Source organism: Diceros bicornis, chromosome 4 (genome assembly GCF_020826845.1).
Source record: "Diceros bicornis minor isolate mBicDic1 chromosome 4, mDicBic1.mat.cur, whole genome shotgun sequence".
Lineage (NCBI taxonomy): Eukaryota > Metazoa > Chordata > Mammalia > Perissodactyla > Rhinocerotidae > Diceros > Diceros bicornis.
In genome coordinates, this window is record NC_080743.1 from 58,089,045 (window position 1) to 58,105,931 (window position 16,887).

At 57.4% G+C, this 16,887-nt stretch overlaps 1 protein-coding gene across 4 annotated transcripts; it reads right to left on the reverse strand.

Moving 5' to 3' along the window:
* Positions 1-1,246: 1,246 nt before the first annotated feature.
* Positions 1,247-16,211, reverse strand: DENND4B (DENN domain containing 4B). Of its 4 annotated transcripts, none has more exons than XM_058539219.1 (28): positions 16,140-16,211; positions 13,346-13,685; positions 12,473-12,725; positions 12,158-12,227; positions 11,788-11,957; positions 11,470-11,714; positions 10,998-11,064; positions 10,843-10,901; positions 10,531-10,675; positions 10,066-10,241; positions 9,809-9,909; positions 9,235-9,450; positions 8,551-8,696; positions 8,050-8,189; positions 7,831-7,957; positions 7,221-7,427; positions 6,751-6,879; positions 5,753-5,939; positions 5,327-5,494; positions 4,688-5,076; positions 4,403-4,525; positions 4,034-4,203; positions 3,810-3,951; positions 3,339-3,575; positions 2,694-2,811; positions 2,437-2,602; positions 2,285-2,349; positions 1,247-2,187 (listed from the first exon to the last, which is right to left on the reverse strand). In XM_058539219.1, exons 2-28 carry the CDS (start codon positions 13,660-13,662, stop codon positions 2,042-2,044), a joined length of 4,479 nt encoding a protein of 1,492 aa, XP_058395202.1. In that variant the 5' UTR covers positions 13,663-13,685; positions 16,140-16,211; the 3' UTR covers positions 1,247-2,041. The 4 variants fall into 4 exon arrangements, with proteins under 4 accessions (XP_058395202.1, XP_058395201.1, XP_058395203.1 ...); XM_058539218.1 differs by lacking the exon at positions 16,140-16,211 and adding an exon at positions 15,615-15,840; XM_058539220.1 differs by lacking the exon at positions 16,140-16,211 and adding an exon at positions 14,481-15,564 and having other exon boundaries at positions 6,751-6,816.
* Between the last annotated feature and the right edge of the window lie 676 nt (positions 16,212-16,887).

Here is a 16,887-nt window from a genome sequence, read left to right on the forward strand (position 1 = left end):
AGAAGCATAAGCTGGGAGGCAGGATTGATTGTCATTATTGTTTGTGAACCAAGGGGCACTCTAGACCAATAAGATTGTAGGCTCTATTAAGGCAGGGACTGAGCCCTAAAATTCTGTAATTCCAGATGGTTCGGCCCATTGTTGGGCACACTACACTCAACAGAAACTTATGACTTCAGGAAGGCAGTTGCTCCCTTGCAGAAGGTCCTTGGAGATGACACAGGGTGAAGTGGATTCTGGGGAGTGAGGTCTGATCAGAACCTGGGGTGACATGAGGGTTCTCCTCTGAAGAAGACACCTCCTAGTCCCTGGCAAAACAGTTGGCATTTCCTAAGCCCCTCCGTCCCGCCTGTGCTGCTCCTTTAGAACGCTGGAAAAGCGTCCTACCATGCTCAAGACAGGACGGGAAAGGATCCTCTGGCTTGAAGGTGCCAGAATTCAGAAGTAGTACTTCTCTCTCCATCCACTGATTTCCACCCTGAGGAATTTGCACTAAAGGTTCATGTAAATTATTTCCTCCATTGACACTCCTGCCCTCCTTCCCCAAGGCATTTCTGTTTTGTTGGCTAATTCCCTTTGGTAATTGGTTTTGCAGCTCTGTTAGGAGTTGTTTCCTGTGTTTATTTCATTATACAGGAAAGAAAGGGATAACTGCAAGTGGGCCAAAGGGACTAGAAAAACGATGCCTGTCTCCCTGATGCCCACATGCAGCAAGCCCCTTAAGCCTTGCCCCTATCTTCCTGGTGCTGTTCCCAAGCTGAGACCCTGGTTGGAAGAGTATTGCCTGCAGCTAAAGCAACTAAGAAGGCCTATGATGACTGCCAGGGCTCCCAGGATGCATGAGGGCTGCCAACACCAACTACTGGGGAGAGGGTATCATCCCTGTGGAGGTACTGGAGAAGTTGGGAGGGGGAAGCTGGGGGAGAGGAGAGAAGGCAGAGATGAGCTCAGGGCCTCCAGAGAATGGAGTCTTTGTGTGGGGTACAGATGAGGGACAAGGGGGTGATTGTGTAGGAGGGCCAGAAGTGCCACACAGACTGGCACCACCATAGCTAGCACCGGATTCACCCCTCTCCTGCTTCGAGAACTCCCTGTGCCAAGGGACCAGTACCAGACCTGGTTAGGGAAAGCAGGGTGTCCCTGAAGGCCGCAAGGGATGGGAAGGTGGGAAGGAGGATGTGCAGCCAGGGGAAGAAAAGAGGTATCCCCCACCATTATCCCAGACCCAGGGAACAGGAGGCAGAAGGAAAAAGACAGAAGCAGCTTTTACTATATTTACATCCAACAAAACTTCACAAGGAATAATCCTTATTGCACAGTCAGGGCCCTGGGTGAGTGAGGCATTCCCCAAGGTGGAGCGGACAAAAAGGATTAGGACTAGAGGGGGCACCAGTTCTTCCTAAGGGGAGCTTGGGACTCCTCTAGCTCCCAGCTCCTGACTTCTAAGGAGCTACAAACCACGGGACCATGGTGCCCTATTTCCCTTCTCTTTCTCACCGTCCATAAGAACCTCTTAAGCAAGGGGGCTGTGGCTCCAGAATAAATAACTTAAAATAAAATACAGACATGAAGGTAGAAAGGCATGGAGAGCCTTGGGCTTCTTCAGCAATTCCAGGGAAGAGGGACCATCATTGGTGAGGAATGACATCCCTCCCTCCCATTCAGGACAAAGGCTCAGTAACTCTGTATCTTTCTAGTTGTTTTTTAAAACAAAAACTTATAAAATGACCAGGGCAGCGCAGATCTGTGGGTACCCTGGAGGGGAGTTCCTGGTATAAGATGGGGAGGAACAGAGCTGTGCTAGCTCCCCCCAGGCCTCCTCCAACATCAGCATAAGCATATTGGGCAGGTTGGAGATAGGGGAATTGTGACTTTTGGTAATAGTGGGTCCCTCTTCCTGCTGCCCCAACTCGGAGCCTATGGCTGGGCATGCTTCCTAGCCTGTTCCTACTCTATGAAAGGAACAGGGAAGCAGGTTATCTCTAGAGTCCTTTCTCCCTCACTTCCCCACCCCAGGCTGGAGAGGGAAGCTTAAGGGTCCCTAGCATTCCAGAGGTGCTCCAAAACATTTTCGGCAATCAATGGCCTTTGGGGTGGGCATTTGTGCCCGCCGCCGCCTCAGCTCCTCCTTGCCCATGCTGCTGGCCAGCTTGTTAAAGGCGGACTTGTACTTCTTGTCGAAGGCCGCTAGGGAAGAGGGTGGAGGTAGGTCAATAATATTAGTTTCCAACCTCCCGCACCTGGCCCCAGATCCCTACACTCAGCCCCCTGCTTGCTCCCTCACCTATGTCCACGTGGTCCTTGCCCAAAGCAGCCATTGTCAAGAATAAGATCTCACGGTAGATGCCCCTGGAGTGAAGGCAGAAGGCTGTGAGTGAGAGAAAGGAGGTGTGGAGCCCAGGGCAGGCCAGGGACCTCCCAGATGGAGCACCATACCTCTGTAGGTGCAGGCCTGTGGGAGGCGGCCCTAGAGTTTCCAGCAGGAGCCCTACAGCCTTGTGCACCTCATTGAGACCAACATGGCGCAGCACCGACTCCAGCAACGCCAGGCTAAGGGATGCAGGTACTGGGCCTGGCCATACTACCCGCTGGGGGATCTGGCCTGGGTGAAAGCAAGCAAGGTAGCCAGGATTATTGAGCCCTCTGGGTGTGGGACCCACCCCTTCCGACCCTAAGCCAAATACCAGACTCACTGTGGACCCTCCAGAGCACATAGAGAGGTGGGCAGCTATTGGGGTCAGGGGTCAGGACATCCCACAGCAGCCGCACCTGCACAGAGGCTGGATCAGGTGTCAGCCATGGAGATGGGGCCTGCAGGGAGCCAAGATAAAGGAGACAGTTAGGCTCGTGGAATGGAGGCAGAGCACAGGAAATAGATAGGCGACGTTCCAAGAGACAGGGACATTACAGGACATAGCCAAAGAGAAGAGGGAAAGGAACTCTCATCCCTTACGAGAATGCAAGCTCTCTGAAAACAAAGACTTTGTTTTGTAATCTGCTACATCCCTAGTGCCTAAAACTGTGCCTAGAACCGAAAAGATTCTCAATAAAGACTGGTGGAATGGACAGACGAACATAAACAAATCACTATCTAGGTCCCAGGTGCTACACGAGGTGGCTAACAACAGCCCTGTGAGGTGGGTGCTTATGCCATTTGACAGACGAGAAAACTGAGGCTCAGAGTAGTGAAGTGAAAGGGCCAGGAGTCAAACCAGGAACAACCGACTCTAAAGCCTATGCTCTTTCTACAGTGCCAAGGACACAGAGGACTGAGAGACAGGGAGCCGGGAGCTGAGGAGGGAAGCACTCAGGAAGCAGGACCACATGGAGGTACTGACCTGGGGGGGTGGGGGCCCATCACAGGAGGCCAGCACCAGGCATGGCAGAATACTGGGCAGTTGCAGCCGCTGGAAATACCACAGAAGGTTCCAGAAGATGATGGGGTGGGTAGCAGGCAGCTCAGGCAATGCCAGCACCTCACTGCCCTCGTTCTCTACCAGCGACTCCAACTCCTTACGCAGCACCAGGGGGCTCAGGTATGCCCACGCCCCACCCTCGACCCGCCGGGAGGCACCCTGTCAGGCAAAAAGGGGCAGGGCAGTGGAGGACATGTACCATGGCCCCATCCCCAGAGCCACGCTTCCCACTGAGCCACCATGTCCGACAGCTTCTGGGATGCCCCTTGCCCTCAATGCCCATCTCTCCCCAGTACTGCTGGGCCCCCCAACAGGGCAACACACACACACACACACACACACACACACACACACACACATCCATTCCTCGTGCCCTTTTGGCCCAGCCCTTACCCCCATGTGCCCATTGCAGAGCTGGGGCTCATCCAGGGCAAGGCAGAGCCTGCGGTTACTGAGCACAGGTCCTGGGCCCCCAGGGACAGGAGCGTCTTTGTTGCCTCCAGTATCAGCAGGGGCAGGCTTGGGGCTGGGGGCACTGCAGAGGGATAGCAGGAGGGGTCAGGTCTTGGACCTCCACCTCTCTGTCCCACCCGCAGCACTTGCCCTGCTTTGGGCACCTGGGTCGGAAATCAAGGGTCTGGACACTGAGCAGGGGCACAAAGGGGCAGGCGCAGAAGGGGCAGGTTGTGTTGAGGTTGGAGTCATCAGGTGCCCAGCCAGCCATGATCTCCTCATCATATACCAGCGAATCACAGGCACGGCACAAGGAGCAGCTAGAGAGCAGAATCTGCAGGCAAAGAGACCCCAGGAAGCAGGCCCTGCTTAGCCTCCAGGCTCAGTAGCCCATGTTCCTTCCCTAGCCCCTCCTACCTCCAAATCCCAGCCCCACCTCTTTCCACCTCCTCCCCAGCCCCTGCCTTTGACAGTGAGTGGATATGGTGTATGTGTGTGTTCGAGCACATCTACATGGGAGGAGTTATCCTTACTTCCAGGGAAGGTGGCTGGAAGGATCCAGGGGTGTCACTGAGGCGCTCTGAGGAATGGCGAAGGCTCAGGCTGCTGACAGAAGATTCTGAGAGGTCCCACTCACTGCCCAGAGAGGCTGAGCTCTGCCGTTACACGAGAAAGCATGGTCAGCCAACCCTATAGTCCTCTTCACCCAGGATGCTGGCTTCAACCACCCTTCAAGGCCCCTCTGGACACTCCTAGATAGCAGCCTCTCCCTAGGCCTCCTGGTGCTAAAATGTCTGGACCCTCCCCTTGTTGGCTACCTCGGAGGCAGTGGATCCAGGGCGCTCCCGGGGGCGCAGAAGGCTGTCCATGGGGCTGCGGCGGGCTGGGGGAGGCAGGTCAGGGGGCAGCTCAGGTGGGGGAACGCGAGAGGCAGGGGAGCGGCGGGAAGGAGTGAGCAGCTGTTGGAGGCGGGCACCCAGCCCTCGTCGGGGGGTGCTGGCCTCATCCTGATGCCCACCAGCCTTGGGTACCCGCCCACTTAGCCCTTCCAGAGCTTCAGTAGACTGGGTAATTAGGGCTGAGCCAGAGTCCCCTGGGCTGCCTCCAGGTGCTGGCTCCTCCCCGGTCAGGCTCAGGTCTGAGAGGCTTCCATCGTGCCAGGGCACAGGTGATCCCCGGGGTTCCAGTACCCCCAAGGCCTCTATCACTGCAGGGCAGAAAAGAGTCAGGGAAGAAGGAGCCCAGCCCCTCCCCCAGAAATTGAATAAATACAATTCCTGGCTGCACCAACTCTGGCATCACAACCCCCACCATGACGGCATTCTGGGCAAGGTTCCTTCAGTCTACAGTACCCACCACAGAGGGCCACCCTTCCATCCTGGCTCTAGTCTTCCCCCCTCTCACTGGCAAGTGGTTAGGAAAGCCGACTGGGGGGTGGGTCAGACAAGGGCACTCACTGTGGGCTATGCCAGCCTCCACAGTGGGCTGTGCCCCTCGGGCACTGCCCAGGCTGCCGCTCTTCACCAGGCGCCCCGAGGGTGAGGCTGGGTCCCGCAGGCTTCGCCCAGCCCAAGTAGTCTGGCGCTGAAGGGGGCGGGTAGGGGAGGGGTGCTCCAGAGGGGGTTCTGCAAAAGACAGGGAGGGGGTTGAAAGGTAGCCAGCTAGAAACCTAGCCCCCTATTCCAAACCAGAGCTCCTTGCCTGGACCTGCGTTTCTAGGGTTCCTCCTGCAGAACTTCATCTCTTTTGTTGTCAGCCAAGTGTACTTTATCCATCCCCAGAACACCCAATGCCAATCACTAGGCCAGCCCAAGCGCTCCATGCCTCTCCCTGCCTGACCCTGGCTACTCCATCCCCAAGCCGTGTCACCAGTCCCTACCCACCTGTCTGGGAGCTGCCTGCCTTTTGTCGTGCTGCTGCCTGCTGCCGCTGCTGCTGCTGCCGCCGCTGCTGCCACCGTTCTCTCAAGGGCTGGCGGAACTGAGCAGCCCCCAGGACAACGTTCCGGAGCTTGGCCCAGCGCAGGCGCCCACCCGGGGTACCAGACGGCCACTTGCTTTCCAGTACAGCCTGCAAAGCACAGTGCCCATCAAGATGGCCTGCTTCCACACCCTTACCCCAGCCTGATGCCCACTGCCTGTCCAGGAGCCCCAGGGACCACCTTCCTCTCCAGACATCATGCCTAGGACTGTCCTACCAATGGCTTGTCTTCTGAACAAGAGCCCAGAAGCAGCCACCTCTCAGGGGGTCTAGACGAAGCCAGAAGCAGTGGAGACAATTTGTATCCAGACTTTGCTACTTATAAACTATATGGCTTTGAAGAAATCATTTCACTTTTTTTGGTCATAAAGTTCCTCATCTAAAAAACAGGAGGCAGTATAGTATCATGGTTAAGGGCCTGAATTCAGGAGGCATCGATATGCCTGTGCTCATGTCCTAACTCCCTAACTTGCTCACTGTGGAACTTTGGACAAGTTACTCTCTGTAACCAGATTGCTTCATCTTTAAGGAGGGGATAATCACCATTCTACCCCATGAGGCTGTGGTGAGGATAAAATGACTTAAAATGTGTAAGGTATTTGGAACAGTGCCTGGCACATTGGCTAACACTATTCGCTATTATTGGGAGGTGGCAGTACTTGCCCAATCTCCTTGTCAGGGCTGTTATGAGTGAGAATCAAAGCAGCAAGTCTGAGAAAACCCTCTGTAGATGCTAAGGCACTACAGCAGCACATGGATGACACTGGTTACAGGACCTATTGGATGGTACAGGCCCAAGCTCCAAGGAGAGGGGAGAGCAGCAGGTGTCAGGGAGCAGCATCCTCCCCCCACAAACACCTGGCACAGGCTGCCATCCCACCCTTAACCCCAAATTAGGTACCTTGTTGTAGTAGCCGTAGGTGATGGTGTTGGGCACAATGCCTGCTCGCAGCATCTCTAGCATGACCTGCACAGACAGTACAGGCTGCCCATAGTGCGAGCAGAGCTGCATCAGCACCCGGTAACACACCTGGGCCAGGAGAGGCGCAGGATCAGAGGGGACTCACTCCTCTTAAATTTTCAAGTCTCAGCAAGCCTCCTCTACCAGCCTTCCCAAGTCTCACAGACTTCACTGGCTCCTAGCAGCTCCTGGGGCTGCCTCAGAGCCACCCGCCCTTCCTGCTGACCCTGCCACCCTGCAGTCTCCACTGCCATGCGCTGAACAAGCTCATTCACTCAGTGAACGTGATGGAGCATCAGCTCAGGGGCTGTGGCTCCGCTCCCCATCTGCTTTCCCTGGTCTCCACCAGGTTTCCCTCTTATAGCCACCAGCGCTGCACAAGCCTCCCTGGACTAGGTGCCGATGCCCACCTCGTCGTGCAGCACCACCTTGCGGCTCTCCATCTGGCGCAGCACTTGGTAGGCCGTGTGCAGTGCCCGCACCCGGGAGGGTGCTGACTGCACATAGGCAGGCAGACACAGGAACCACAGCCCGTAGCAGTGCCCCAGGAGGCACCGGGCCCACAGCTCGGGCACAGCTGCTGACTTCTGTGCCATCCGCTGCGCGACCTTCATCTCCTAGGTGGGGCAGGGGACACACCTGGATGAGTACAATGCCAGGGCACGGCAGGTTTTAAAATGGTGTGGGAGAAGCAACACCTCCCTGAGGAAGGGTCTGTGCTCTGAGGAGGCAGGAGGGATGCTACACACACAGGCTTCAGCCTTGGAGCCCTGGGCAAAGACGCTTAGCCCTTGAGCATGAGCAGGTGCCCTGGAAGCGTCAGCAAACCCCTGGATTCCCAGAGTGCTCAGAGAAGGAAGATGATGATAATGACACTAACATTTTATGTTCCAGGCATATTTAAATCTCCTAACAACCTTATGGGGTAGGTACTATCATAACCAATTTACAGATGAAGAAACTGAAGCAGCAGCCCTCAGTCTGAGCCAGATGCCTCTGTGGGCCCCACCTGCTGGTTACCTGTTTGGTACGGCGAGGGGCAGGACTGCTGGGGGCACTACGGGATGGGCCTGGCACAGGCAGAGCCCCTGGCTGCTCTTGAGGAGACTCAAACAGCTCAGCCTGTAGCTCTGGGAACCCATCATAGCTGGAGGGGTAGAGAGAGGCAACATTAGGATCAGTCAGCACTAAGCCATCCTATGGGTCCTTGGAACAAGCGAGGGGACAAGAGGCTCTCACCAGTACTGGGGAATGGATTCACTGCCCTCTGGCACCGGAGGCTCCTCAGGAGGTGTGATAAAGACAGTAAGCTCACTTCCTGACAGCTCCTCCAGCTCCACTAAGGGTGTCAGCTCAGGCTTCTCCTGTTCTGGGTGGACCTGGAGTAGGATGGTAAGAGAGTGAGCATGAAGACAGTGGGCATGGAGCAGGGCCAGGGGGTCCAGAAGATGGCATCTCCCTGGAAAGCACATCCATAGGGAGGGAGTAAGTGGGCCCAGACTCCACCAGGGCCCTGGAGATATAGCTGGGAGGGTGGAGTCAGGAATAGGAACATGGTGTGTATATGAAGCCAGTCATGTGTGGGTGCCCAGGCTGTGCACTGTATAGTTCCAGGGGCACCTTATCCCCGTCACAGATAAGATATAGAGTTAGTTGTATTTATAGTGGCCCTGGGGTAAGAGACAGCCAGGAAGAGAGCAGAGGGCAATGGGCACGAAGAGAAGGGACGATGCCCAATACCTTGTCAACACAAGAGTCAAAGAATTCGAGGGCAGCATGCCGAGCAGAACCAAAAGAGCATTCCTCGATGAACTGTGAGAACATCTGTGTGCGCAGCAGCTGAGAGTACAGCTTGTGGCTGGAGCGTTCCCGAGATTTGAGGAAGCCTGCAGGAGATGAGAATGGGCAGGGGAGGAAGGTTACCAGGGTTTCCTACCACAGCCACACCCTCCTGAACCCCTTTCTTGGCTCCACTTGGCATTATCAAAGCCATCATCTCTTTGGCCCTTCTGGCACAACTACCCCACACGCCAAGCCCACCAGCTCAGCTCCCCCAGCACCATGGTCCCATGGAATCCTTTCCTTTTGTCTGTCTGCACCCACTGCCTCAGACTGGGGGTTCTCCAAGGGCAGGGTCCCTGAAGAGAGATTTGCCCATGGGGGCAGCTCACCACAGGCATCACTGTGCCCACCCCAAGCCCAGGGCTACCAGCAGGCAGTGCCACATCTGGTTCACCTTTGTATCCTTACTCCCTCCAAGCCCAGAAGAGTGTATGGCTCAAAGCTGGTGCCCATAAAAACGTTCGCCGAGCGACAGAATGAACAACTGAGTGGTTCCCAGTCCCCCCCGGCTTCCACATGGAGCTGGGCCCCTGGCCACCCCGCCTGTGACATCCTCCCCAAGCAGAGACAGGCCCTCTTTACCCTGCAGGAAGAAGAGGTTGTCAACATCGCGAGCCCCTTCAGAAGGGGCCTGGGTGAGGGGGAGCAGGAAGTCCCGGTAGCCCTTGAGCAGACAGGCCATGAAGCGGAGGAAGGCTCCTTGGACTTCGCGCTCCAGCCGGGCCCGGCGGCCACACACTGCCTCGTAGTCTGTCAGCAGGAATTCCAGGGATGCCTCCTCCTCAGGTCCAGTATATGCTGGGGACCAGGGCAGCCTGAGAGTCAGGGCCGGCACCCGCAGAGCTTGCCTCAACCCTGCTCTTTACACAGAGGTCTCCATTGCTGCCTCACCACCTCCAGCTTCTAAGAGACCATGCACCAATACTGGCTAAAAAATTACCCCGAGGTAACAGTTTTGAGCCTCCCCAATGATAAGCTTGAGCTTCCCAACATATTTAGGAATATTAATATTGTATGCTCCTCCCTCTTGCTTAAATTGGAATTTGAATTCCTCTCATGTCCACCAAATGAAATCCTAACTCCTCTAACCTCCCCAAACTGGAGGTTTAACATCAATGACAGTTTCCAGCCTCCCACCTCCACCCAGGCTTCTCACTCTGATCCAGCTGCTGGTATAGGTTTGTCAGTGTAGACAGCAGAACCTTGTAGGGTCTGCGGGGCAGGCTCCGAGGGGAGGGGAGCTTCTTTTCCTCAGTCCTGTGAGATAAGCAGAAGGAAGAAAGGGCGATGGAGCTCCTCACCAGCCTCCTCTACTTTTTGCCTGAGGTTCCTTTTGAGCAGGTAGCACTCCACACACCAGCCCTCTGGTGCCCCCCTCCCCAAAGCCCCCTGAATGAGACCTGGCCCTCTTACTGGAAGAGCGTGTTGGTATCAAGATCAATACAGATGACATCAGCAGGGGGGTCGTGCAGATCAAAGTAGCTGGAGTGGATACCCACAATGAAGGGCACGGGGGCGCTCAGCACGTCCGCCAGCACCAGTGGGCACAGCGGAATGTAGGGGCACTGCCAGTGCAGTGGGAAGATCATCTGAAGCACCAGGGAATGAGAACCAGTGAGCAGGGGGTTGGGGCAGCAGTGGGGGTGCACAGGAGAGAGAAGGGGCATTGGCCTTGGGGGGGTGCCTGTTGAGAGAAGCTTTTGGAGGTGGGCCCCAAAGAAGAGCCCCCAATGGAAGTTGTATTTTGTCCCTGTAGGCTGTGCCCAAGAAGGCAGAGGAACCCGCCCCAAAGAAGGAAAGGTAAGAAGTGTCCAGGCAGGGATGGGGGCACCAGAAAGATCATTCTGGGGAAGGCAGGCTGGGCAGGGTGACACTCACAGAGACCAGGGCCTCGCAGACGCTGGTGAGCAGGTCCGGCCGCAGCGAGTGGACTAGTAGTTTGTGCTCTGTGAGCACAGCCAGCAGCAGCGTGATAGCCAGCTCAGGGCCCAGGCTCTGCAGCAGCTGCAGGAAGCTGGCACCACTGTGGGCAACGCCAAGATGGGGGAAGGGTCACCAGGAGACCCTTCCCTAGTCACTTGGCACAGACACCACCTGGGCCCAGCCTGCAAAGACCTCAACAGCTGTGTCCACCTGCCTAGCACCTACCATGTCTTGGTCATCAAAGCCCCCCCCAACCTGAGCACATACCTGAGGGGCAGGGGTGAGGATACAGGCTGGCAGAGGAGCAGGTTGTCATAGGGAGACATCTGAGAGGCAGAAGAGCCATGGGTCAGGATGATGAAGGCTAGCCCCCACCAACTCCCCTCCTCACATCCAGCCCCACCCTGGGCCTCAGCTCTCACCTGCACCAGGATGCGGGGTCTCTGTGGGGAGGGGAAGGGGACGTTGTGAATGAAGTGGGAAATGTGCCTGGGGGAGAGAGGGATCCCGGTCAGAGGCAGACTCCTCATTCTACCTCATCGCCACATTTGCTCTTCTCCTCCACCTGTCCACAAGAACCTTATTCCTCCCTGACCTCCACCTCCACACCTGTGTCAGCCATCAGAGCCTCCATTATATACAGAATTTGTGCAAATCACAAAAGAGATCCCCTCTGGGTATGCACAGCCCCCTGATAGGACTTAGCTAGCAAGTGTAGACTAGATTTCAGGCCCCACTCACCCCCTCAGCCAGTGGTATTTTTGCAGTGGACAAGCTGTACAACTATACACTACAGCCCACCTTGTCCCCCAGCTCCATCCTAATCTCTTCCATCTCTCCTGGCCTCCCGATCCCTTCATAACCCCTTCCCAGTGTCAGGGGAGCCGTGCTCACGCTTCCAAGGGCAGGCGGTGGGGGCCTGAGACGGAGTAGCGATAGAGGAAGGTGAGGAAGGCGCGGAAGGCAGGGAAGGCAGGCCAGCGGGACAGCACAGCAATAGCGCGGCGGCTGCGCACAGCTCGGCCCCCCAGCGCCCGGCCCCGTTCCACAGCGCTCAGCAGGCCCAGGGCCCGGGCTTGCCGCTCCGACAGCCTGGTCATCGGGAACGCCTCGTAGAACTGCAGGGCGGCACCATACACCTGGCAGGGGGCAGAGGGGCGGTCAGGCGGGTTCTGCATAGCCAGGACCCCTTACCACGCTCCACACACCCACCTTATCACCAGCGGCACCCGTGAGCACAAAGGTGGAGAAGACGGGCACAGGGTACTTGGTCTGGGCAGGCCAGCACTCGACAGTGGCCCCCATGGGCAGGCAGAAGACGGGCACTGACTCGGGCAGCGGGAACGCCTCATTGTCCTCTTCTGGGTAGCGGCCCAGCAGTTCTGCACCCCCAGCAGAGTGGGGGGTACCCAAAAGGAGGATGGTCCATCAGACTCCAGGGGAAGAAACCAGGGGATCCCAGAGAAGGGCCAAGTGGCAAAGGGTATGTGAGTTCTGGGGATGCTGCAAGTGCCAGTCAAGAGGCACCAGGGCAGAGGGACATGGAAGGTCAAGGGGTTGGAGAGACAGAGGGGCTACTCACCTGCCTCATACACCAGAGTGTTGGCCTTGGCCAGGCCCACCTTGTAGCACAGGTACACTGCTGGGCCCCACTGCCCCAGGAATGACAAGAGACAAGCAGATACACAGCTAACACAGGTTTCTGGGGTCCATTTTCTCCACTACCCCTAAGAGGTCTTTTGTCTTTAGAACTCCCACTAATCCTGGTCCCCCAAGACCAGAGGCACCCCTCTGGGCCCACCCCTGCCATTAGAGGCCTGGTCCTTTGTGCTCAGCGTCCACACCCTCACACAAAGATGGTGCAGGCCTCAGCTCTTGGCCCCAGGACCCCACTCACCATGCCAGGGTTGAGGTTGCGGGGCAATTGGCAGTAAGTATGAGGAGTGTTCTCGCCCTTGCTGGGCAGCACCAGGCAGAGGTCAGTGATGCCCAGGGCGTGCAGCCCTGCCCCCTCTGCTGCCCGCCGGTAGGTGAGGTAGGTGCGGGGGTGCCCAGGGCCTGGAGGGGCCAGGTTGGCTGAGTGGCTGTAGGGCGTCGTGTCTAACACTTGGAAGCCAGGCTTGGGACGTTCCTTCCCCTCATACAACACCCTTGGCACAGAGAGCAGAGAGAGATGTCAAGAGTTCAAGACAGACAAGAAAGACCCCAGTCCTGCCAGATCTGCTTACTTAGTCCTACCTATCTTCCTTGCACCCTCAGCCTCGTCAAACCCCAACACCAGGCCTACTTGTTCTTGCTGAACTCTGCCCTCCAGAATCCTGTGCCCCTCTTCTGCCCTTGGCTCTACTTCTCAATCAGTAACAACCCCTCAAGCCTTCCATGGCTCTCATACTCATTAATAAATGCTGAGAATAAAACCTACCATTTATGGACTCTGTGCTAAGTCCCTTATACAGATGATCTCATTTAATCTTCTCAACCACCCTGTGAGGAGATATTATTTTCCCCATTTTGCAGATGAGGAAGCAGGCCCAGAGGGGCTCAATAACCTGCCCAAGATGACATAGCTAGCAAGTAGCAGCACTAGTACACGAACCCAGATCTGTCTGAGGACTAAGTTCATACAACCTCAGGCCCTTCTTCCTGGCCTCTAGCCCATTCTCTTCCTGTTCTCATTGCCCATTCCTTATCCCATACCCCTACCTCTCCCTGCCTCACCCCAGAGTCCCTCCCAGCCTTCCCTGGTGCCAGCATGGGGAGGGGCACACACCCTAGCTCAACTAGGGGGGGCTTGTCACGGCCCCTGCGGTAGCAGATGACGGGTTGAGTTCCACCCAGGAGCCCAGCACTGAGTTCCAAGGGGTGGCCTCCGGTAGAAGCCTGGATGCATGTGTAGCCCTGGGGCACCTCCTCGCCCAGTGCCCTAGCGATGACTGCCACATCTGTGATGGGCTCAGCTGGCCGGGGAGGGCGCAGGGGCCCACTGGGTTCAGGAACCCACGTTTCCTCGGGGATGGGTGCTCCGTTCCCTGCAAGCCCAGCTATCACGAAGTAATCCACCAGCCGGGGGGGCCGCTCCTCCGCCATGGCCCCCCCCTCACTCACTGCATCTGGAATAGTCAAATGGGGGAGAGATGAAGTAAGGAAGGCTGGGGTTGCCATGGCAACCAGGGTGCCCCTCTTGCTCCCCTCCTCTTCCTAGTCTTTTCAAGGAAAGGCAGGATCAGTGGTCAGCCAATCCCGAACTTTCCCGCCTGTGACATCACCAGGGCCTCACAGCCTACCACAGCTCCTGAAAGAGACCAGGACCCTCCCTCTTAGTGGTACCAGCTCTCTCCCCAAAGAACCCAAACTCTATCACACACAGCTAACCTGGGCTCTGACATCGTATTGTTCCTGTATCCCTTTTAAAGGCCCATCCTTTGTCACTCCCTACACATACAGGGTTATAACAGAGATCACAGTCTTTTATGTAATGGCCTGCAATGACATCATTCAGTCTGGCCATGACATCATGCCAACTTTACAGTCTTTTTCAGGGTGTCTGACCTTCCTACTCTAGTTATGACATCATAAGAACCTCATGATCCAGCTAATGTTCTTAAAGAGCCCACCTCTCGGTTTTTGTGAGGATCCCATAGGTTTCCAGGAAAGTCCACAAAACCCAAGCTTTAGTGTCTTTTCACCAGATTCAAGTGTCCTTTTTCCTAAACTAACTCCACTAACCCGACAAAAAAACCAGTGCCCTCCCACCTCCAGGGTCCTTAGATATCCCCAGTTAGGTCTATTCCCAGTTAAGTCCAAAGCAGTTGTGGGAGACAGTCCCGGTTATCCCCATGCCCTCCTCCACGGAGCCCAGAGACGGAAACAGGCCCACAATGGGCCTTCAGTAACTGTGTTCTCACCTGCCTCCATGGCCCAACCCCAGAGAGTAGGAGCCCCAAGGGTCCTGGGGATCCCCAGGGTGCAGAAGCTGGGAAAGAGCTTGGTGGGTGGCTTGCAGCAGAGGACCGGAGGCGTGAGGGGTGCTTCAGAGGGGAAGGGAGGTGACTTCCTGAAACAGTGGAGGGGAAGCTGCAGCTCAGCGGAAGTCAGCCTATGGGTGTGTAAGTGTGTGTGGTGGTGGTGGTGGGGTATTGTTGAAGGTGCCAACACAGTATCATGCCAAGTCTGAACCTTAGACTGAGGGACCTCCAGCAAGGCAGAGGAGGCTCAGATTGGGTCCAGGGTGTACAGTCCAACTTAACCTCCTACCCTTCCCCAGAGAAGAGGGAGCAAGGGAATCTCATCGAGCTAGGCTGGCTCGTCCTTAGCCTTGCCTCTGGCCACACACACACACACACACACACACCCCCCAACTCCAGCTAAATTTAGCCTCCACGTCTGGAAGGTGAAGCCAGAAGTCAGTGTCAGCCTCCTGATTTAGCTCTAGGGCACAGCCCCGGCCCTCATCCACTAGAGGCAAATGGGAGCCCTATGCCCCAGGCAGCCGGCAGGAGCCATTAGGTGGGATGAGCCGAAGGACGAGGGGGTGGCCCTCACCCGCAGGATCTGCGCACCCGGGCCTCCCCTCACCGAGCCAGAGAAGAGTTCTGCAGAAGGCAGCCCTTTCTCCCTAGGGAAAGCAAGGGGCACGGGCGCCACTCCGGGTCCCTACGCCCACAAGCCGGGCGACGGGAAGTTCGGGTTGGGGCAGAGGGCGCGCCGAGCGGGAGGCGGCTGAGGAAGGAGCAGGAGGGCAGAGAGGAGCGGGCGCGTCGGCAGCCGGGGACGTGACTGCAGCAGCGCCGGCCGCCGCGTGACCCGAGCCTGAGGGAGGGGTGCTGGGGCTCCGGACACGCGGGAGCCAGATGGGTGCAGGGTGATGGGCACGGCTAGCTAACTCCTGGCTGTGCCCTCCCCTCCACTTTCACTTCCCCAGGAGAGAGGAACCGGAACCAGATGTGCTGCGCCGGAGAACAGCTGGGGGATATCCCCCGCCCCGACGGCGCTCCCTCCCTTCCTTCCCCGCCCGCCGCCCCGCCCGGTCCAGCCCCTACCTGCCTGCCCCTCGGCTCCCCGGCCGGCCGGCCCGCTGGCGGGTGGCTGGGAGGGCGGGCTGACGGGCCGGCGGGCGGTAGGGCTATCCGGCCCCGGACATGGCCCACCCGACTTGGGCGCCGCTCCCGCCGGGACGGCGAGTGAAGGAAGAAGAGGCGGCCGAGGGCGTCGGGGCGCGGGACGCCGTGGAGGGAGATCCGGGCGATCCCAGCGTCCCCGCCGCGCTGCGCCACGCGGGGACTGAGCTGCTGCGCCGCTCGCTCGGGCCGCGCGATCCTCCCGGCTGCTGCCGCGCTGGGGGCCGGGTGCTCCTCCGCGCGCCCCGCTTTCTCCGCTCCCCCCACCCCCCCCTCCGGGGCCGCGGGCGCCGCCGCTCCCCCCACCCCCCCTCCCCGGCCGGCGGCCGTGACCCTGGCAGCGCCTGCCCAACTCCCAGCCGCCTGCAGCGCGACCCCTGGCGGCTGGGAGGGCCCCTTACACCCAGGCAGCTTCCCACCACCCAGGCGATGCCGCAGGACACTCACTCTGGGCGGCCCCTTAAGTCCAAGGCGGCCTCCCGTCCCGCCTTCCGTCCTGGTCAGATGTGGCAGGGATGCCTGGGTGAAGGCCCTGAAGACCTAGGCTGCGGAGACCCAGGTGGCTCCCCCCACTTCCCAGGTTTAGGGCACACTACATTCCCTTCCGCCCTAAGCCAGAAGCTCTCAGTTCTCTTTTCTGAAAATGACAAGAGCTTTGGAAAGAGGAAGAGGACTGCAGGGTGTGGAAGAGTAGTAGAGGTGAGGGTAACAGGAGAGGCACTACTCTTCTGACTATGCTGGGTAGGGCAGAGAGAAGAGGGTAGAGACTCAGATGGTCAGAGGGCTAGCAACCCAAGCCAGAAGGAGGAAACCTCTTCAGAACATGGTTAGCACTCAAGCCATCTGTCAAATGAATGAATAGACCGAGTCGGGAGGATGAAGTGAATTTGTGCATAGTGAGAAGGCAGGCATGAGACCTAGGAGCATGGAGCCAGGGGCTAGCCAGGTACTACTTGTCTAACTTCTAAGTTCTCTAGTCTTAAAGGGCCATAAAGAAGAGGGAGCCAACCCAAGATCTACCTCTGGCATCAGTAGTTGTTTTTAAATCCTCTCTCCTTGGGAGCCTTAACACCAGCTGCCTCCCAGGAAAACTGGGGTCATTCTACTGGAAACTCAGACCTGTAAGCTCAGGCAGCAGTTGCCTCCTCACCTCCTGACTCACTGCCCAGCCTCAGGGTTGAGGATGAGCAGTAAC